The sequence below is a fragment of the Rhamphochromis sp. 'chilingali' genome, assembly GCF_963969265.1.
Source record: "Rhamphochromis sp. 'chilingali' genome assembly, chromosome: 3".
Classification (NCBI taxonomy): Eukaryota; Metazoa; Chordata; class Actinopteri; order Cichliformes; family Cichlidae; genus Rhamphochromis; species Rhamphochromis sp. 'chilingali'.
In genome coordinates this window covers 1027855-1050667 of record NC_137931.1, presented here as the reverse complement: position 1 = coordinate 1050667, position 22813 = coordinate 1027855, and the positions used below count along the sequence as shown (strand labels likewise).

Genomic DNA, 22813 nt, shown 5'->3' with positions numbered 1-22813 from the left:
CCCCTCCCCTCCTCCCAAACATCTCCCAGTGTCACAGTGGATCAGGTCAGGAGACAACTGAGGAAGCTTCGCCCCAGAAAGGCAGCAGGCCCAGACAAGGTGTGTCCTAGGATGCTAAAGGAGTGTGCTGCTGAACTTGGGGAGCCGCTACAACGAGTCTTCAACCTCAGTCTGCGACTGGGGAGAGTGCCCGCCCTATGGAAGACATCCTGCATCGTCCCGGTCCCCAAAAAGAACCGGCCCAATGAGCTGAATGACTTCCGACCGGTGGCACTGACGTCACATCTTATGAAGACTCTAGAGCGGCTCTTCCTCAACCTCCTCCGACCACAGGTACAACATGCCCAGGACCCACTACAGTTTGCATACAAGGCGGGTGTCGGAGTGGAGGATGCCATCCTGTACCTCCTACACAGAGCCCACTCACACCTGGATGGGGGAAAAGGCACGGTCAGGATCCTGTTTCTTGACTTTTCCAGTGCCTTTAATACCATCCGGCCCTGTATGCTTCAGGAAAAACTGAACAGGATGGAGGTGGACCCCTGCCTGGTGGCTTGGATCTCCGACTACCTCACCGACAGACCACAGTACGTCAGGCTGAAGGACATCACGTCTGACACTGTGGTCAGCAGCACAGGAGCACCACAGGGAACTGTGCTGTCCCCTCTTCTCTTCACCCTGTACACCTCTGACTTCTGCTACAACTCTGAATTATGCCACATTCAGAAGTTTGCAGACGACACAGCCATCATGGGGTATATCTGGGATGATCAGGAAGAGGAGTACAGAAGTCTGGTGAGGAACTTTGTCGCATGGAGTCACACAAACCACCTGCAACTCAACACCTCAAAGACTAAGGAACTGGTTGTGGACTTCGGGAGGTCTAGAGCAGGTCCACTGCCGGTTCAGATAGAGGGGGAGGAGGTGGAGGTGGTCAACAAGTACAAGTACCTCGGGCTGTGGGTGGACAATAAACTGGACTGGTCATGCAACACAGAGCACCTGTATAAAAAAGCCCAAAGCCGACTGTACTTCCTCAGGAGGCTGAGGTCTTTTAACATCTGCAGGAAGCTCCTGAGGATGTTTTACCAGTCGGTGGTTGCTGGAGTACTTTTCTATGCTGTGGTGTGCTGGGGGAGCAGCACAGCAAAGAAGGACTCATCCAGGCTGGAGAAACTGATCAGGAGGGCTAGCTCTGTGGTCGGCATGAAGCTGGACACTCTGGTGACAGTGGCAGAGAAAAGGACATTAAAGAAACTGATGGACATTATGGACAATGCTGGGCATCCTCTGCACACGGCCATTAACAACCAGAAGAGTCTGTTCAGTGACAGGTTGCTTCTCCCAAAGACAAGAACTAACAGACTTAAAAACTCCTTTGTCCCACACGCCATCAGACTGTTTAACTCCTCCCTGGAGGTGAGAGGGAGGGGAAACAGGAGGACAAAGGAGGGGGGAACAACTAAGCTGTAGTGCCTCTTCACCTCACTGTGCAATACCTTTTGTGCAATACTTTTGTAAATAGTCAACGGTGCAATAGACTCAATACTTGAAATGTGCAATTCACTTGTATTTTTATTTTTATTCCTATTTATTCTATTTATCCCCTTCGTATATTTTATTTATATTGTCTCTGTATTTATATATATATATATATATATATATATATATATATATATATATATATATATATATATATATATATATATATATATATATATATATATATATATATGTGTGTGTGTGTGTGTGTGTGTGTGTGTGTATGTGTGTGTGTGTGTGTGTGTGTGTGTGTGTGTGTGCATTATATATATATATATATATATATATATATAATATTCTGTAACTCTGTAACTTCTGTCGGTGCTGTGCTTTGCTTTTTTGGAAATCGAATTTCCCAGAGGAACCCACCCGAGGGATTAATAAAGTTCTATCTAATCTAATCTAATCTAATAACACCCCAACCCTGGGAAAGTGGGGAGACCTGCAGAAAAGTGCTATTTAGGGAAACACCACTAAGTCAGCCACTCACCACCTGTTTGACCCGCTGCCCTCCGGACGGCGCCTCAGACTTCAGACTGTTAACAAATACGACCCCCACAACACCCCACCGCTGCTCAGCCACTCGCCATCATCACTCAGGCCACTCATACACACACTCTACTCAGATCATGTCCATTAGACTACTTCCAAAGACTTTGCAGCCAGTTCTTCTAATGTCTGTCTTTCTCTTGTTTGTTAGTTTTTGTTCCTGCTGTCTGATATTTATGTTTTATACCTGCAGAGTTGGTGTGGAGCACCCACAATTCCTTTGTATATGTACAATGGCAATAAAGGGCTATTCTATTCTAGTTTAGCCACAGATCACTTCTCTCTTAAAAATACCACCATGACCCAGTTCGTTCTGGAAGTGTGGGACGGATTAGCATGTCCTACATCTCTCACACCTTACAGAACAGCCTCTACTGAATCTATAGTGTCCGGATGAAACTGTAATCCAAGCTTCAAAGAAAGGGATGGACAGAGGATGGCATTCCCTCTTCCAGTCCACGAAAAAATACCAACACCACACAAAAAAAGCACTAACAGCAACATACACAATTATTCAAAATAATCAATCACCAAACTCCAGTATGCACCAAAGAGAGAGTGACACAGAAAGAGTTCAAACACCTGGGATCAGCCATTCAAAGCAACACGCAGTGGACAAGAAAGGCAGAAAGCAGTTTGGTATGGAAAAGATGGAGCAGCGCATCAAAAATGACAGGGAAGTGGTCTGACACACAGCCATCAGTCATGCTCAGATTATACACTTGAATACTCGATGGTGACACTTGGTCTAAAGAATGGCCCGGCTTCTGAGTAGGTGCATTCGTACATAGAGTTTAATCATTCATTTATCATGGGTTTATCAGGACAGCAAAAAGAGAATATTAAAATCAAAGAGGATTAAAAATGTGCCGAAACGAGCTATCAAAAGCGGATTGACCATGCTCACTGAAGTTGACTGCAGTTCAAAACTGGTAATGTGATCAGTGTTCGACAGACGGGCATTAGTCTTTCTTAAATATTGCTACTATGTACTAAAAAAGTTACAGTCAGCTGAGCAAAGTTCAGCGAGTGACAAGATCTCACCTTCTGCCAGGTCTCCATCACAAGCAGCAAATCCAAATTGCAGCTGAACAAAGTCACTTGGGATAAAACTTTTATTGGATATGGATCCTTATGAAAGCTAACTTGACAGTAAGGGACATATTGTCATGGTTCGCGAGGCGAGCTGTATGGACCCAAGATGTGGCAAAACTGAGGTGAGGAAGCTTTATTGAAGGAGCGTGCACAAACAGCAAAGGCGAGGGTGGCGAAAACCGAACTGAGTAAAACCTAAACTGGAAAAACTAAAACTTAAACAACAAAACCTGAACATGAGTGAGGGTAACTTGCAGGGAGAATTCACAGGAAGACAAAGAGAAAACCGCATACTGGAAAACACCAAATAACGCATAACCAGCAACAGGCAAGAGAACACACAGGGTTTAAATACACACAGCAGTAATCAGGGGATGGGAGACAGGAGGGGAACACACCTGGGAGAAATCACAGCTGACGAGGCAGGGCAAACGTAAACCGGACACACTCACAGAAGACAAGAACCTTCAGAATAAAACAGGAACCTAACAGACACAGAGAACCAGACAAGACACTGCACTAAACAGACAGACTCACAAGCAGACACAGTGACACCATGGACAGACAGAGGGAACACAGAGAAGTGGGAGCAGGCAGGCACAAAACAAAACCCTAACCAATGGCAAACCAAAGACATAACAGAATAAACAAGAACACAGAGTAATATAAAGAAACAAAACACTGAGTTGTCAGACTCAGGACCATGACACACATACTGTCATATTGATTCCCACGGTAGAGGGGAAGACTTCTGGGGATTACGCCACCATGCTTCACTGCTGGCCTGTCTGGGGCTTACCCCTGGGAGGAATGCAGAAGTCAGCAGCTAAGCCCATAGGGATGGACTGGAGGAAAGCATACCTGGACACAAGGGAGCACCAGTGGGTGAGTTAAGGCCAGTCAGATCCCTCTTCCTCAACATGAAACAGATAGGCTGATATTGACTGACACACATGCTTTTTCAGCCTAACTGAGATGCCTGAACGCCTCCTGCTACTGGATTATTTTTTCCAGTAAACAGCCCAGGGTCCTCCAGGTGTACTGTAGAGTTGGAACACCACCTTTACTTGGTCTTGGTCTTGTTTTGGTCTTGCTGTCTCGTCAGATCGACATAGTGGTCAGGAGATTTGGAGTAAACAGACACACAACGTAGCATTCGATAATGTGTCATGCACAAAGGCATCAGCTCTGAGAGCCGTGCTTACAGAGCGCTTTGTAGTGAATCAGAAGAATCGACTCCCATTGAGCGAGAGCCGCTCCTCACTTATTCTCCTTTCGCTGCTCAGCTCTCACACAGTGGCTCAGCTACGCTCCAATCCCTTCATATTGTGGCCAATCACATATGAGGATATAGGATAATATCATTATGTGAAAAACGGGTGAGAGACAGTCAAGTGGAGCGTGCGTCTGTCCTCTCTGTAAGTGAGTGAGACAGTAGACAGCGGTGAGGAGGGCTGTGCGAGTGCATCGCAAAAAGACTTTTTCGTCTCGGTCTCTGTTGTGGTCTTGTGTCGACTTTGTCTTGGTCTTGGTTTAGGCGGTCTTGACTACAAGTCTAGTGTACTGAGGAGTAGGGCGCAGACCAGATTCAAGAAACAGTCACTTATAGACTCAGGAGACTTTGGTGATCATAAACTGACAGCTTTCAATTCAATTTAATTCAGTTTTATATCTATAGCACCAAATTACAACAGTTGCCTCAGGGCACTTTTTGTTGTTTTCACAGTATTGTTGACCCTACAACAATACAGAAAAACAGAAAAACAAAACGAAAATCAGATGACCCTCTCTGAGCAAGCTCTTTGGTGACAGTGGGAAGAAAAAAAATCCCTTTTAAGAGGAAGAAATCTCTGACAGATCCAGGCTCAGGAAGCACTTGGCGGGGTGAGGTGAGTGAGGTGAGGAAGACAGGACAAAGACATAACAGATAACAATTAATTAATTGGAGAGAGGTGTATAAACACATAGTGAGTGGGAAAAAAGTGAGTGAAGTGAAGCAGAAACACCCAGTGCATCATGGGAATCCCCCAGCAGCCTACGTCTATTGCAGCATAACTAAGGGAGGATTCAGGGTCACCTGGTCCAGCCCTAACTATATGCTTTAGCAAAAGTCCCAACGAGTCCCTGGCGAAGTCTGTGGTCCCCACATGCTTCAAAAGATCCACCATCATCCCTGTGCCCAAGAACAGCAAACCCTCATCCCTGAACGATTACCGGCCAGTTGCACTGACCTCAGTAGTAATGAAGGTGTTTGAGAGGCTGCTGAAGAACATCATCTCCTCCTCCATCCCAGACACCACAGATCCGCTGCAGTTCACCTACAGATCCAACAGATCCACAGAGGATGCCATCGCCCACGTCCTACACACCACCCTCAGCCACGTGGACAAGAAACAGGGTAACTATGTGCGAATGCTGTTTGTTGATTACAGTTCAGCGTTTAACACAATAGTGCCCTGCAGACTGTTCACAAAGCTGAGGGATCTGGGACTTAACAGTCTGTGTGCATGGGTGTTGGACTTCCTCACTGGCAGAACTCAGGTGGTGAGGGTGGGCAGGTGCTTCTCCAACAGCATCACCATCAACACAGGAGCACCTCAGGGATGTGTCCTCTCGCCACTGCTCTACTCCCTCTACGCTTCAGACTGTGTGGCCACCCACGGCTCCAACACCATTGTGAAGTTTGCTGACGACACAGTGGTGTTGGGTGCCATCTCCAACAACGATGAGGCGGCCTACATGGATGAAGTGAAGAATCTGGCATCGTGGTGCCAGGACAACCACCTCCAGCTGAACGTCAGCAAGACCAAGGAGCTGGTGGTGGACTTCAGAAGGGGTCAGCACAGAGACTACAAGCCCATTATCATCAATGGAGCTCCAGTGGACAGGGTGCAGTCCTTCAAGTATCTTGGTGTCCACATCTCCTCAGACCTGACATGGGCTGCCCACATTCAGGTCCAGACCAAAAAGGCTAGGCAGCGCCTGTATCACCTACGACAACTGAGGAAGTTCAGGGTCTCTCCAAAGATCCTCAGGATTTTCTATACAGGCGCTGTGGAGAGCATCCTCACACAGAACATGACATCGTGGTTTGGGAACAGCTGTGTGAAGGACCAAAAAGCTCTCCAGAGAGTGATCCGTACAGCAGAACGCTGCTGCAGGATTGCTCTCCCCCCGCTTCAGGACACCTACACCAGGAAATGCCGGACTAGAGCAGCGCAGATACTGAAGGACCCGTCCCATCCTGGCAACAAACTGTTCCAACTTCTGCAATCTGGTAGAAGGTTCCGCATCTTCCGGGCAAGGACAGAGAGACTCAAGAGGAGCTTCTATCCCCAAGCCATCCGGGCCCTAAACACACACACCCGCCCGCTCACATCATCTATAATTGACTGAGACAGGACTCTCTTCCAGACACTAAACCAAGGCACAATGTACATTTCAATTCCTTTAATTTTAAATATGTTTATATTGTCTATCCTGTAAAATAGTCAGATGTCTATTCTTATTAATGTACAGAATTCACCTGCTTGCTGCTACTACTGCACATTCACCCAATGTATATACTATATGTAATGTTCTTCCTCTCCACCCCCCCCAATTTTTTTTTTGCACATGTCGAGGAGCGTGTCAGGCTACATTTCACTGTGTGTTATACTTGTATAACTATGCATGTGACAAATAAAGAACCTTGAACCTTGAACCTTGAAAAAGGAAAGTTTGAAGCCTAATCTTGAAAGTAGAGATAGTGTCTGTCTCCTGAATCCAAACTGGAAGCTGGTTCCACAGAAGAGGGGCCTGAAAACTGAAGGCTCTGCCTCCCATTCTACTTTTAAATACTCTAGGAACAACAACAAAACCAACAGTCTGTACACAAGTGTTCTATTGGGGTGATACTATGAGGTCTTTACAATAAGATGGGGCCTGATCATTCATGTCATGTTCCAAGGTCTGGGACGCAATATTTGTGTTTTGGCTTTTGATCCTGCATCATTTCATATTCCAGGGTTTAGACTGTGGTTCTAGGGTTGTTTGTTGTTTTGCTTTTTATTGGTTGGAATTATGAAATATTTCTGTCCAGTGTTTGAGACCCTCTGAATTTTGTTTCTAGTTTGTGGGTCCTGTCTGAATTCCAGTGTGTTTTTGTCTCCTTTGTAGTTAGTCTTGTCTTCATGTGTGTTTACTGCCTCCCCCATTATTCATGTCTCTCAGTCTGGTTACTTTCCAGTTCTAGTGTCATCTGTCCATTTCATGGGTCTTAATCTGTCTCTCTGTTTCTTACTTCCTGTTTTATTTTGAGTCTCTCATTCTGTGTGCTGTGCGTTCAGTTTTGCTTCCTCTGTTTCTTTAGTCTGTAAATAGTTCCAGCTGTGGTTCCACCTGTTCCTTGTCTGTGTTTCACTAGTAAATTCCTAATTTCCAGTTTCTCCTTTTCTAAGTTTCTGTACTTTTGAGTTTTCTAAGTCATAGCCTTAAATCTGTTGTGATATGGGTCCCACTCTGCCTACCACGCAGCACGCCATGACAATTCAAGACCTTCGAGAGTTGAAGGATTTACAATTCTGTATTCGGTTTGCGGGGCAAGCCGTGTGTAAATTATTAAAGGACCCTTTTATGCAGGCAGCTCAGATGCAAGTGAGTTTATTCATAAGATGATGATACAAACAGAAATGGCGAGGGAGAGCATGAAAACTAAGCAAAACCCTAAACTGGAAAAAATAACAGAAACAAACCAGAAACAGAGATGCAGGGAGACACGGAGAAACAACCTGAGACGACGGAGGGAGATACGCAGACGACCCAACAATGCACACGAGAAAACACAGGGCTTAAATACACACAGGGCAATCAGGGGATGGGAAACAGGAGGGAGACACGGCTGGCAGTAATTGGACATAACGAGACAAGGGGAGGCGAAACCAGAAATGCTGACGAGAGACGCAGACCTATAAAATAAAACAGGAACTCACACATGCAAAGACACAGACTAAGGAACACGGACTTTACACAAAGGAAAGCACAGACAGAAATGACTAAACACTAAACTGAGGAAGAACAGAACCAAATACCAAAATATATCACAACAATAGAAAACACGAAACGCTGCGTCAGAGACCCAGGATCATGACAGAACCAGTGACAAGAAGCCAGTATGAACGAAATCTGCTCTCTCTTTCTACTTCCTGTCAGCACTCTTACTGCAACATTTTGAAACAGCTGATAGGTTTTCAGGGAGTTTTCAGGATGTCCTAACAATAATGAATTGCAGTGATGTACAGCCTGTAGATCATTCACTAAAAGTGAAACAGAGACAGGACAAGCAACAGAGGAAGCAGTTGGTGGCAGGCAGCCAGAAACAGAGGCACAGTTTGGATGTGGCAAGAGTGAAAGGAGAAGATTTACAAGATGGTGGTGATTTGCTATGATGTACGGATTGGAGATGTGACACTGACAAAAAGACAGCAGCCCAAGCCGGGGCTGGTAGTGCTGAAGATGTTAAAATTTTCATTGGAAGTGACCAGAGTGGACAGGAATTGAAAAGAGCATATAAGAGAGAAAGTTCAAGTTGAGCAGTTTAAAGAAAAAGTGTTTTACAGCTCAGATGGTTTGGACATGTGCAGCGGAGGAATGGTGGATACACTGGACAAGGGATATCACAAATCACAACAACAGTCACCTCGAGGCGCTTTATATTGTACAGTAGATCGTACAGTAATAGATTCAGAGAAAACCCAACAATCATATGACCCCCAATAATGAATTACAGTCGTCCAGCCTGGAAGTAATAAATGCATGAACTAGTTTTTCAGCGTCACTCTGAGACAGGATATTTCTAACTTTAGAGATGTTGCACAAATGGAAGAAAGCAGTCCTACATACAGTGGGGCAAAAAAGTATTTAGTCAGCCACCGATTGTGCAAGTTCCCCCACCTAAAATGATGACAGAGGTCAGTAATTTGCACCAGAGGTACACTTCAACTGTGAGAGACAGAATGTGAAAACAAAATCCATGAATCCACATGGTAGGATTTGTAAAGAATTTATTCGTAAATTAGGGTGGAAAATAAGTATTTGGTCAATAACAAAAATACAACTCAATACTTTGTAACATAACCTTTGTTGGCAATAACAGAGGTCAAACGTTTACTATAGGTCTTTACCAGGTTTGCACACACAGTAGCTGCTATTTTGGCCCATTCCTCCATGCAGATCTTCTCGAGAGCAGTGATGTTTTGGGGCTGTCGCCGAGCAACACGGACTTTCAACTCCCGCCACAGATTTTCTATGGGGTTGAGGTCTGGAGACTGGCTAGGCCACTCCAGGACTTTCAAATGCTTCTTACGGAGCCACTCCTTTGTTGCCCGGGCTGTGTGTTTTGGATCATTGTCATGTTGGAAGACCCAGCCTCGTTTCATCTTCAAAGTTCTCACTGATGGAAGGAGGTTTTGGCTCAAAATCTCACGATACATGGCCCCATTCATTCTGTCCTTAACACGGATCAGTCATCCTGTCCCCTTGGCAGAAAAACAGCCCCATAGCATGATGTTTCCACCCCCATGCTTCACAGTAGGTATGGTGTTCTTGGGATGCAACTCAGTATTCTTCTTCCTCCAAACACGACGAGTTGAGTTTATACCAAAAAGTTCTACTTTGGTTTCATCTGACCACATGACATTCTCCCAATCCTCTGCTGTATCATCCATGTGCTCTCTGGCAAACTTCAGACGGGCCTGGACATGCACTGGCTTCAGCAGCGGAACACGTCTGGCACTGTGGGATTTGATTCCCTGCCGTTGTAGTGTGTTACTGATGGTGACCTTTGTTACTTTGGTCCCAGCTCTCTGCAGGTCATTCACCAGGTCCCCCCGTGTGGTTCTGGGATCTTTGCTCACCGTTCTCATGATCATTTTGACCCCACGGGATGAGATCTTGCGTGGAGCCCCAGATCGAGGGAGATTATCAGTGGTCTTGTATGTCTTCCATTTTCTGATGATTGCTCCCACAGTTGATTTTTTCACACCAAGCTGCTTGCCTATTGTAGATTCACTCTTCCCAGTCTGGTGCAGGTCTACAATACTTTTCCTGGTGTCCTTCGAAAGCTCTTTGGTCTTGGCCATGGCGGAGTTTGGAGTCTGACTGTTTGAGGCTGTGGACAGGTGTCTTTTATACAGGTGATGAGTTCAAACAGGTGCCATTCATACAGGTAACGAGTGGGGGACAGAAAAGCTTCTTACAGAAGACGTTACAGGTCTGTGAGAGCCAGAGATTTTCCTTGTTTGAGGTGACCAAATACTTATTTTCCACCCTAATTTACCAATAAATTCTTTACAAATCCTACCATGTGGATTCATGGATTTTTTTTTCACATTCTGTCTCTCACAGTTGAAGTGTACCTCTGGTGCAAATTACTGACCTCTGTCATCATTTTAAGTGGGGGAACTTGCACAATCGGTGGCTGACTAAATACTTTTTTGCCCCACTGTATTTATTTAATATGTGCATTGAAGGACATGTCCTGGTCAAAAATGACTCCAAGGTTCCTCACAGTGTTACTTAGACAATTAGAGGTCATCCAGGTCTTTATGTTGTTCAGACATTTATGCAGTTTAACTGATTGTGTTATCTGGCTTCAAGTTGGGTGTCATCTGGATAGCATTGAAAATGCATGTTATGCCTTATAATGAAACTACCTCGGGCGAGAGTTTTTGAGTAAAGCTGAGTCAAATGATGGCTTTTTAAGTATTGATTTAACTACTGCCATCTTCATTTGGCCCAGCCCCACAGTTGGTATGGCTTGCCGTCTGTTCCTCCACGTCTCTGTTTTAATGTTTTTATTTTGTTATGATGTTGACTCCCTGCTGGTCTACGATCGCCAAGTTTTACTTGATCTCCGACTATCTCCCAATACGCCGGTGTGTAGACTGGGAAATGCACACAAAATACCGCCTCCACTCCTGTCGTTGGTTCCTACTCACCTGCTCCGTGTACCTGTGCCGTCTCCGCGGAAGCGGGGCCGCCGTCACGGCAAAAGGAGTGGGAGATTGGTGAAACTGAAGGCCTGTCTGGCGTTTGGTTGTGCTGTCCCTGGCGTTGCCTGTCACGCCCCTTTTCCCTGGCATCTTCGTAGGCCGTCCTATGCGTGTCTGGTGCCGCTCGCTGGCTCTGGGCTGTTCCCGCCCGGCCGCTCCCTGCCTCCCTGTCCACGGCGGCGCGGAGTGAGTATGCAAAACCTGCGTTACATTGCGCGAGCTTCAAAGTCTAGTGACTATTCAACTCCGGCCAAATTTGGCCTGGTAAACGCCAGATCGGTATCGAATAAGACTTTTATCCTTAAGGAATATTTTTTGTCACACTACTTGGACTTTCTCTGCTTAACTGAGACGTGGATAACTGCTGGTGATTCCAGCGCCTTTGCAGAACTTTTGCATTCGGACTGCTGCTATTTTAATGTCCCACGCAGATCTGGTCGAGGTGGAGGAGTAGCTACTATCTTCAGAGATCGCTACAAGTGCAAGCAGGTTTCATTGGAATTTTATTTTTCCAGTTTTGAACTGTTACTGTTTGAAATAGCCTGTTCTCCCCCTGTACTGTGCACAATAATATACAGGGCCCCAAAATACAGTAAAGACTTTATAAAGGAATTTGCTGCATTTCTAACTGAAGTTACGATAAAATATGACTCCTTTCTTATTGTTGGGGATTTTAATATTCATGTGTGCTGTCCAGATAAGCCCATGGTTAAAGACTTTTTGAATCTTACTGATTCTTTTAATTTAGTTCGATGTGTGTCTGCACCCACGCAACAGTGTGGCCACACTCTCGATCTGGTTTTAGCCCACTCATTGCCTGTTTTTAATCTGAAAGTCTCCGATCTTGTTTTCTCTGAGCATATGCCGGTTCTGTTTGACATCTCTTTATCTAGAAATGAATTCAGGGCGCTTGTCCCTACAAAGACATCTCGTTTGTTAAATTCTTCCACGGCAGCACGGTTCTCCACCTACTATAATCAGTTCTCCATTCCTGAGACACTCCAATACGTAGAGGAACTCGGTTTTTGGTTTCATACCACTTGTCAGACTGTCTTGGATATTGTCGCCCCTGTAAAAATTAAGCATCCTAAGACAAAGTTTGAACCCTGGTTGAACGATGAAACCCGTGCTGCGAGGCGTGAATGTCGTAGGGCTGAGCGGAGATGGAAAGAACATAACTTACAGGTCTCTTTACAAAGTTTAAGAGAGTGCTGGGCCTTATATCAGCTTACAATAAAAGAAGCAAAGCGGAAACACTTTGCAAACATTATTATGGTGAATTATCAGAAACCACATATATTGTTTAAGTCAATTGAGACTATTTTAAGCCCTCCCTCTGCTCTTAGTTTTGAGCCTTCACTTGAAATGTGTGAAAGGTTTCTGCACTTCTTTATAAACAAGGTAGCCTCGGCTAGGGCGCAGATTATTTTGCCCACATCTGACCCCTCTGATCTTCCAATTTGCTCAGCTGTCTTTCAACAGTTTGAGTCGGTTACTCTTGCTCAGCTACAGGAGGTGGTGGATCATTTAAAGCCTGTAGGCTCACCTTATGATCCTTTCCCTCCCCTTTTTCTGAAAGAAGTTTGTTCTACCATAGGTCCAACCATTTTAACCATTTTAAATAGCAGCCTTACTTCAGGTGTGGTTCCAAAGAATTTCAAAGATGCAATTGTGCAACCACTTCTTAAGAAACCTGGGCTAGATACAAACGCTGTTGAAAACTTTAGACCAATATCTAAGCTGCCCTTTTTATCTAAAGTCTTAGAAAAAATTGTATATGACCAATTGATCTCATACTTGAACGCTTTTGTAACCGTTCGGCTGGATTACTGTAATTCTCTTTATTTTGGGGTGAGTCGATCTTCTGTTTTTCGACTGCAGTTAGTCCAGAATGCTGCTGCACGCCTTTTAACTGGCACTCGTAGATACGAGCACATCACCCAGTTTTATATTCACTTCATTGGCTGCCCGTGCATTTTAGGATCCATTTTAAGCTGCTTTTATTTGTTTTTAAATGTTTGTCCAATGCTGCCCCTGTGTACCTCTCTGAGCTTCTTCATCCATACATACCTTCCCGGTCCCTCAGGTCGGCAGACCAGCTCCTCCTGAGCGTGCCCAGGACTAATCGTAAGCTCAGAGGGGATCGGGTGTTTGCTGTGGCAGCACCAAAATTGTGGAATGAGTTGCCTTTACATGTTAGACAGGCACCTTCCTTATCTGTTTTTAAATCATGTCTTAAAACATATTTATTTACCTTGGCTTTTAGCACAGCAGGACTTGTTGATGTCTCTTAATATGTTTCTTATTAATCATATTATTTTTAATTTTAAGATATTTTATATGTAATTTAAACTGTTTCCTCTCTGTTTTATATTTGTAGCACTTTGGTCAACATTGTTGGATGTAAAGTGCTTTATAAATAAAGATGCTATGCTATGCTATGCTATGCTATGCTATGCTAATGTCCGGACACCAGGGACTGTCCCTCAGACAACCTCCCCAGGCCTGGCTCCACGGTGGGACCCCACTAGCCCTATCCCATTCAGGGTGAACTACTCTCTTAACCCTTTAAAGCTGGTCGGAGCACACTCAAAAAAATCAACTAGGGCATGTGTTTGATTAACAAAGTAGTAATATGTTTACATCACATGAAGAAATCATTTTTATGCTCATTAAATGATTCATTCTTTTTTGTTGAATATAAATCAAAGAAAACTTTGATGAGTTAAATTCGTTCATGGCAATCCAATGAGAATGAGGTCCATCAAACCAACGGCTCTGATAGCGTCATGTATTGCGCATGCTCCACGCCCACCGGATGCGGAAAGGTCCGTTGAGAAGTTAACGAGCGCACGTGGAGTTACTTCTTTGGCATACCTGATAGTGAGGTAAGTAATATTTCTTGATATATTTATTTAGGTTAGTGGAGTGAGAGATAAATACTATTAGTTAAAATTTTTTACCTGTGTAGTGTGGAGATTTATATATAGCAGGGAGGTTGTAGACCCAAACATTTTTCAAATGTAAGTCGGTGAATTTAATGTTTTTTTTTTAAAACTTAACCGGAGTCGCTAATTGTTGCAACAGAGCAAAAACTGATGAGGTTATTTTGGTAAGTTCGTTTTTTTGTTTTTGTTTCTGTCGACTTTGAATGAGGTGTGTTTCATGGTTATCTGCGTGGGTAGGACTGTTTTTCTTCTCTGGAGTTAGCTAACTTTGAAGAGCGGGAAAGCCGCGTAGAGCCGTAACGTCTTCGCATATAGCTCCATGAATGAAGGGTTACTTTCTGCTTAACCGGAGTTGGTGATTGTTGGTAGTAGTGGTAAGACTGACCGACATGGTTTTGGTGATTTTATGAGTGTTTTATGATGCTCTATCTAAAATTCCTGTTTTTGTCAGTGGAGTTTAGTCGCGGGCAACCGCATTAACTGGATTGATGAAAGGTTTAATTCAACTAAACCAGCGTTTAGGGGAGTTAATAACAAGGAGTAAGATAAAATCTGTCACAATAATTGCATGTGCATTTTCTTTTTTTGTAATATATTCACTTAATTTTTGAATTCAGAATGATTTAGGTGGATAATTGTTTGGGTTATAGTTTCTCTGGTGCTCTGCATTAGGCTGACTAACGGTGCGTTCACACCGAACGCGATAGATGCCCCTAGCTGATCTCGTGCACATTTGCACCTCGAAGCGCGTCCAGCATGAACTGGTCGAGGTTTATATGCAATTTTCACGCGTATGAAGAAGAGATCTGGGAGGAAGTAGTGCCAGACGGTATGTTATTAAAATGGCAGCTGTCAATCTAGCGTTTGAAGAAAGAGTCTCCCTTCTCTATTTGCTGTGAAGAGCAGAGCAGTGCCTAAAGGACGTCCTCACTGTACCTGGGTCCATCAGGTCTTCCACAAGCGTGAGCAGTTTGGTGAGTTTCACCACTTGCTCCAGAAGCTCCGTCTGGATGACGGCCGCTTTCAGCTGTACCACCTTCTGTCCCTTGCCGAGTTTGAGAAGCTGCTGTCCCGCAGATTTTACCAACTCGAGCGGTAGACGTGATAAGCGCGAATGCACAAAATGCACCACACAAACTGCAGTGCGTATTTTACTTCGCGCTTCAAAGGCGTCAGTCGTGTGAAGTAGGCAGAAAAGCGTTTTCTCAATGCAAATCTGCTTCCGAAGTTTAGCTGGACCCCCAGTCGCGCTTCATCGTGCTCCTCCATTGACTTTACATGTAAACCTGAAGCTCTGGTCGCGTCTATCGCGTTCGGTGTGTACGCACCGTAACAGTCTTCACATTTCACAGTATGTAGATATTAACACAAATTTGTCAGAGTAATAACTTTGTTTTAATTAATTTCTCTCCCCAGAAATACATCACAAAATAAAGCCACATTCCCATGCTCTGAGATTCTTATGCACCTCCTCAACAATACATGGTAAGTTCATGTTTGCCTTATTATTATTATTATTATTATTATTATGTTATTTTTTTTTTTTTTTTGGATGATGCAGAAGTTTAATCTCCTTGACGTTTTCTAATGCATATTTCATTTTTTATCAGTGACGTGTATGTGGCAGTGCAAGCATTGTGTTACCAGAGAGAGCAGCAGGTACAAATTACTTCAACATTATAAACTACATCATCATTACGGAATAGGTCAACATTATCTGTGCATATATGTTAATTGTCCGTGCACATTTAAGACTTGGAGTGGACTGAACACTCATGTCTATAAAGCTCATTCATCTCAGTTTACACAGACAGCTTCAAGTTCAGTAACTTTTAAATGTGAGTTATGTGACTGCAGTGACGTCTTCTCTGAGAGAGATTTTTTTGTCCATATTGGAACACATCTGCGAAGTAACGAGACAGTTAGTTGTGTGTTTCTTGATTGCCCTTTCAAGACAAATATTTACAATACATTTTATACACACAAAAAGAGGAAGCATCATCCACACACACTTAAAGATTTTAAAGCCAGTGTAGTTACACGTGTGGACCCAGTTCAAGTGATAGAGTCCTCTGATAATGTAAGGGCTAGCTGTTCTGAAGATGTATCCTATGGTGAATTTGAAAGTGAGTCAGTGACAGAATGTGATAATAGTGCTGTTGAAAATCAGCCCGAACTAATTGAACGGAAATTAGCAGTAATATTGTTGAAATTGGAACACATATTTCATGTTCCAGCAAAAGGATTAGATGAGTTCTTAGAGGAGTTAGTTTTTCTGTTGAGTTCAGCTAGTGTACCTCTGACAAAACGTACAATTACAGAAATTTTTAAGAGCCATAACCTCCATATTAGTCAGGCTGTTATTGAAGAGCTTGCAAATTCTGTATGTGTTTCTAACCCTGTGGCTAAAATATTGGGAAAGTGTGGCCCTCTTGCCACTCCTTATAAAAGAAAACTATACTACATACAAAATTTTAGGGTTGTAGAGCCTGTTGAGTATTTTTTATCGATAGACCAAAGGAAGTCATTTCAGTACATCCCTTTATTACAGTTATTGCAGGAAATATTGAGTCACAATAAATTGCTGGATAGAGTGATTGAAGAACAAATAGCTCAAGAAAATAGAGAGAATCTGAATGGTGATCAGAGGGTTTACAGATCTTTTCGAGATGGGGAGCATTATAAAAGAAATAGCTTTCTAGATGGTGAGAAGTTGAGAATTTCTATTAACCTTTATATTGATGATTTTGAGGTTTGTAATCCTCTTGGGACCTCACGGAAAAAGCACAAGCTTTGTGGTGTATATTGGGTCTTGGGCAATTTACCACCTGGTTCTCATTCAGCCCTTTCATCCATTTATTTGGCAATCCTTTGCAAGAGTGAAGATTTGAGGACATTTGGGTTTGAAAAAGTCTTTGATCCACTTTTGAGAGATCTGGTAACTTTGGAGCAACATGGTGTGTTCATCAGTCAGTTGAACGAGTGTATTAAAGGAACTGTGAGCTGCGTCATAGCTGACAACCTAGGAGCCCATGGGCTGGCAGGTTTTGTGGAAAGTTTTTCTGCTGAATACATATGCAGATTCTGTACAGCTAAAAAATCTGAAATAAAGTCAGTGACTGCTGGTGATTTTGAGCATAGAACACCGGAACTTCATGAATTCCATTTGAAGCGTGCACAAGAAACAGCAAGTGCTTGTTGTGGAGTTAAGCGAGATTGTATTTTGAGTAAGAATCTGAGCCATTTTCATGTCACTGCAGGCTACCCTCCAGATGTAGCACATGATCTGCTAGAGGGCATAATACCAGTGGAGCTTGCGCATTGTTTTTCTTTTTTAATCTCTAAAAAGTATTTCACCTTAGAAAAACTTAACAACTTGATCCAAAATTTTGAGTATAAATGGGCAGATAAAACCAACCGGCCTCATGCAATTCCCCAGACTTTCTCATTAAAAAAAAATATTGGTGGAAATGCACATGAAAATTGGTCTCTGCTTCGTTTGTTGCCTCTAATTATTGGTCCACTTGTTCCAGAGGATGAACCTGCATGGCATATTGTTTTGGATCTGAAGGACATTGTGGAGCTTGTTGTAGCCCCTGTCCAGTCTGATGAGTCGATTTCCTACCTTGAGTGTAAAATCAGTGAACATCGCCAGAGATACCAAGAACTTTTTCCAAACAACAGTCTTCTCCCTAAACATCATTATTTGGAGCACTACCCTGCTCTGATTCGGCATTTTGGGCCTCTTGTCCACAAATGGACAATGAGATTTGAGGCGAAACATAGTTTTTTTTAAACAAATTGCTCGCCATACAAACTGTTTTAAGAACATACCTGTTACACTTGCCAAAAAACATCAGCTCGTGATTGCCTCTGACTTGCACTCTTCTGACCATAAGACACCTTTAATGGTAAATGTTGGCTCATCAGTACCAATTGATGTTCTGAAAAGTGATATCGCAGTAGCTATAAAGCAAAGATTACCAGATGAAACTGATGTCCATATTACAAAAAGCGTGTCATACAATGGCATGAACTACAGCACAGGAATGATAGTTGTTCATGGGCAAATATTTGGTTTGCCAGAGTTTGCAGAAATTCTGCAGATTTTTATTTTGCATGGCAGAATATACTTTTTTGTAAAAAAGTTCTCTGCTTGGTATCGAGAGCACTTCAGAGCTTTTGAGCTTGACATGTCACATGCGAGAGAGGTGTCTCTGATTGAGCATGGGGAACTACTCGATGACTACCCGTTAGCTGCCTATTCAGTGGGAGGCCTGCGTCTGGTTACTCTGAAGAGACACACTAACTTGCAGGGTAAACAGGAGTGATGTTTGTAAGTATTTTCCCCCTATATCACCTGGCACAGTAAATAATACATCATACTTTGCAGACCAATTGCTACTTAATTTATTGAGAGTAGATTTCTTTTAAGCATCTTATGCAAGAATTGTCATTAATTAGAAGAATGCAAGACAAATCTGGAAAATGCACTATTCACTTCTCCAGTAAAAAAATTCCTCGAGGCCAAGGTGACATCATCAAATTATCGTTGACATTAGAATTTGTTACACACACTCGCACAATAGTCAATGAGTACATCTTTATTTATTTTTTAAATATTTGATATTTGTCCAGGTCAGCATGATGCCCCAGCCCATAAGACTGAGGATCATTCTCGGAGAAGATGATGCCAGGAAACTAATTTTACCAGCTGGGATATCAGACTCCATTGAGGAATTGTGTCAGGAAATAAAGACAAATTTTGGAGTGCAACAGGATTTTCGTCTTCAATATCAAGATCCTGATTTCGGAAATGATTTTGTAAATCTGACTGCGATCTCTGAAATTAATGATAAAGCAACTTTAAAGGTTGTATACTTGGATAGTGTGCAGTTGCAAAGTTTTACAGAAGATGGAGTGACATGTCAACCAGTGCGAAGTCCAACACATTCCTTTTCAAGCTCTTCAGACACAGACAATACAAGGCCCGTTTCATCGTCAGGTTCATCACCGTCTACAAGACTGTCAGTGTGGCCAAGTGTCTTCACAGTCCCTCGTTTCAGCTATGAGGCTGAACTGCAACTTGAAAAGGCCAATGCTGAGTTCATTGCTGGTGGAACTCATTTGACCCCCTCACCAAAACTGAAATCCCACCTTTTAGAAAGGCTGGCTGAAGAAATAATAAAATTTAAAGTCTATCCAACTGACAATGACCTGAATGAAGTTGCAGAAGCCCTTGTCAAACAGCATCCTTGTCTGAGGGAGCAGGGATCCTTTAATGGCTGTTATGGTTGGAAAATTAGCCTCAAGTATAAAATGGCCAATGTCCGGACCAAACTGAGAGGCCTGGGCTGTGCTGAGGTGTTGGTAAATTCACTAAAGAACAAGGCCCAAGACAAAAGTAAGGCAGCATTGAATGTGAAAAAGCCTAGAAGAGCAGAAGTCAATTACTGTCCGCAGTATCCAAAAGGAGAAACCACTGACAGCCTGGAAAAAGAGAGAATTGCACTGCTTTCAGAGGTTCAGAAGAGAAACAATGACAATATAGTGACAATGAAAATGCAGAAGACTTTTTCGTACAGAAGGCAAGAAGTTATTCAAGGACAGCCCTTTATTGCAGATTTTAAAAGCAGATGGCCAGCTCTGTTCACCGAGAAAGAGGTGCATGTCCTATATGTCTAACTTTTAGAGTGTGTTTATGGTTGACCAGTTATTTCTTGCTTCACTAATATTGACATAACATAGTGATAAAACAGCTAATAATTCCTGGTATATCCTTCCTCTGGTGCATATTATAAGTGCATTGTTCATGTTTTTCAGATTGACAAGGAATTCCTGCGCATATCGGCAGTACCGCTGCTATCTAGATTCTTTTATGAGCTAGACTTGTACACTCCACGCATGATGGAGCTCTTTCGAGGCAAAGGTGGGGTGGCTGGCAGAAAAATGAGACACATCATGGTGGCCATCTCCAAGGTGGGTTAGATCTGTGCTTAAGAACTTTTTATGCCCATAATCTGGCAATTTTATGAGCAAAGATATCTATACATATGGTAGGCAAAAGTCCTAAGAGGTTTTCATATTTTATACAAATTATATAAGCATCAGTCTTATATTAATAAGTAATTGATAAAATCGTATGGTTAATTTTGATCAAAATGGGGAAAAAAACCCCAAAAAAAACATTAGTGTTGCCTCATTTTGTGTCTGATTTGGTTTAGACAGATGTTTTGAGGTGGCTGTAGCTCAGGTGGTAGAGCAGGTCAGCTACTAATCAGAAGCTTGGCGGGTTGGTCCCAAGCTCCTCCAGTGTGCATGCCAAATATCCTTGGGTAAGATACTAACCCCAAGTTGCTCACCGATGCATTCATCGGAGTGTGAATGTGTATGAATGTTAGACAGTAAGCACTAAACCCGGTGGCGCCAGTGTTCGACAGCCTCGACCTCTGTCAGTGCGCCCCAGGGTGGCTGTGGCTACAATGTAGCTTACCATCACCAGTGTGTGAATGTGTGTGTGAATGGGTGGATGACTGGATATGTAAAGCGCTTTGGGGTCCTTAGGGACTAGTAAAGTGCTATATAAATACAGGCCATTTAAACAGTTTAGAAAAAGTGATTGGGTGAATGAATTGTTGTATAAAGGCAGCTTTGAGTGCTCTGAGTAGAAAAACGCTATATAAGAACCAGTCTATTTACCATGTGGCCTTTTGGACTCTTCCAAACTAAGTATTCCTTTTTCAAACTGCTGCCTAAAAGTTAAATATTGTCATTATGGATTCCCTTTTTTCTTAGGATGACACAATACATACAAGACGAGCATGCATCCTGAAGTCCTTGTGTGTCTACCTGAATGAAGACCATGAGAAACTTGTGAAGGAATATACGGTCAGTTATATTCACAAGTTGTTTTGTGTTATGTAATTTGCTCCAGGAGTTATGGGTAATTTCGATATATGAAATGGTAAAATGTGACACCACGTGTGAATAAAAGATATTGCAATTGGTCCTTGTTTTGTTTCATGTCAAATTTCTGAGGTGTGAAACCAGAGACATAGAATTTAGTAAATATATCAGCATATTCACGCTGATTGCTGAATTCCTTTTTTTTTTTTTTCATATGTAGACTCAAACAAATGTATTATTATATTTTACGTCACAGAACACTGAGGCCAACACTGAAGCCATGGAACAAACTGTGATGGGAGTGTATGTCATACATCAGGAGGGTGCGGAGCCTGGAGATGACCCAGAGAACATGATTGAAGGCGTGGAGGTTCTCACTGGTTTGAGGAGCATTGCAATTGCTTGTGCTCTGTTATTTGGACTGATATACTGTCTGAACCTAAGCTACCCACCGGAGCTCAAATGCACTTTTGAAGTCTTGCAAAAGATTATCATGAAGCTGGATGGACAGAGGTTGTCATCCAAGGCACAGTTCCTAAAAAACAAGCTAATGGGGTGAATGAGCTTGAAACGGACTCATGCAAGCCAGATATTTTTTTTTTTCAAGGTTTCTGCAATGCAAATATGTGTTTACTGTTTTAAAGTTTAAAATTGTAAGTTATAAAATGTTCATATAAACTATGTGGTTTGCTCTGTGGCTATTACACAAAGATTGTTCGTCCATAACTTAAAGTCTTATACACTTGAAGTGTAAACACTGATTTTTGCCAGATGGCAATTGTTACAAAGGCAAATGCACACTGGTTTTCACAAATTGTTTGAGTGGAGCAGTTATGCTCAAAATTGAATGTTTTCTCCACACGTTAAATAGCATAAAGTCACTATTAATGGATACAGCCTGATTAAATGGAGGACTAATGTATGCAAGCAACATAGTAATGTTGTAATATTATAGTAATGGTGAATGTTATGTCTGAGCTTTAAATTGTGTTAAAATTCATATTGTTGTTTGCAATGCATATTTTACTACATTTTACGAAAGTTGCTTTGGGGATAATATTTTTTGTCTGCAAACTATTCAACAGACTTATTTCATTTTTATTATTAGGGTTAGGGTTATTTTATTGTATTTTTTCTTTCAGTCAGCATGTCTTGATCTGGAAGTTCTGTGGTCTTGGTATGAGATCGTTAAAGGGGAGAAAGCTAGGCTGAACTGGGATCCTGCCAACTGTTTTAAGAATGTTCAAGCAAAATAAAAGATGGTTTTGCAAGTTATCATTTATGTATGTTTCATTAATTTAATTAAAAGTAATGTTTACATAAGCAATACAAACACTAACTGAAACATGATTGGTGTAAGTACTACAGACATAAATTACATTTGTTCATTCAACAAGATTAACATTGGTGAAACAAACAAATATTTTACTAGTTCATGTAACAAGACTGACTTTTGATGTGCCAAAGTGTTTAAACAATATAACATGAATTTAAATTAATTTAATTAGACTAACTTGGTACAAACATGTTAACTGAATAAAAATCAAATTAACTGAATGTTAATGTTTAAATTATGTTACACTTACAAACATATTTAGTGTTGAAACAACACAATCAAGATGGATTGATTTAACATGATTTGTTTAGATGGAATATAGGTGGCAAGATGAAATTAAGTTCATCCAATGAATTATTTTTTTGAGTGCAGCACGCTCTGTTTTGCGCAACTATTTTTAAATCCCG

General features: G+C 42.3%; 1 protein-coding gene across 3 annotated transcripts; it reads left to right on the top strand.

Moving 5' to 3' along the window:
• The first annotated feature begins 13915 nt into the window (after positions 1-13915).
• Positions 13916-22345, top strand: LOC308393247 (uncharacterized protein). Of its 3 annotated transcripts, XM_080876876.1 has the most exons (7): positions 13916-14104; positions 15581-15649; positions 15775-15823; positions 18803-19828; positions 19988-20143; positions 20960-21052; positions 21327-22345. In XM_080876876.1, exons 1-7 carry the CDS (start codon positions 13965-13967, stop codon positions 21627-21629), a joined length of 1836 nt encoding a protein of 611 aa, XP_080733002.1. In that variant the 5' UTR covers positions 13916-13964; the 3' UTR covers positions 21630-22345. The 3 variants fall into 3 exon arrangements, with proteins under 3 accessions (XP_080733002.1, XP_080733004.1, XP_080733003.1); XM_080876878.1 differs by lacking the exon at positions 15775-15823; XM_080876877.1 differs by lacking the exons at positions 13916-14104; positions 15581-15649; positions 15775-15823 and adding an exon at positions 16116-18500.
• The last annotated feature ends 468 nt before the right edge of the window (positions 22346-22813 follow it).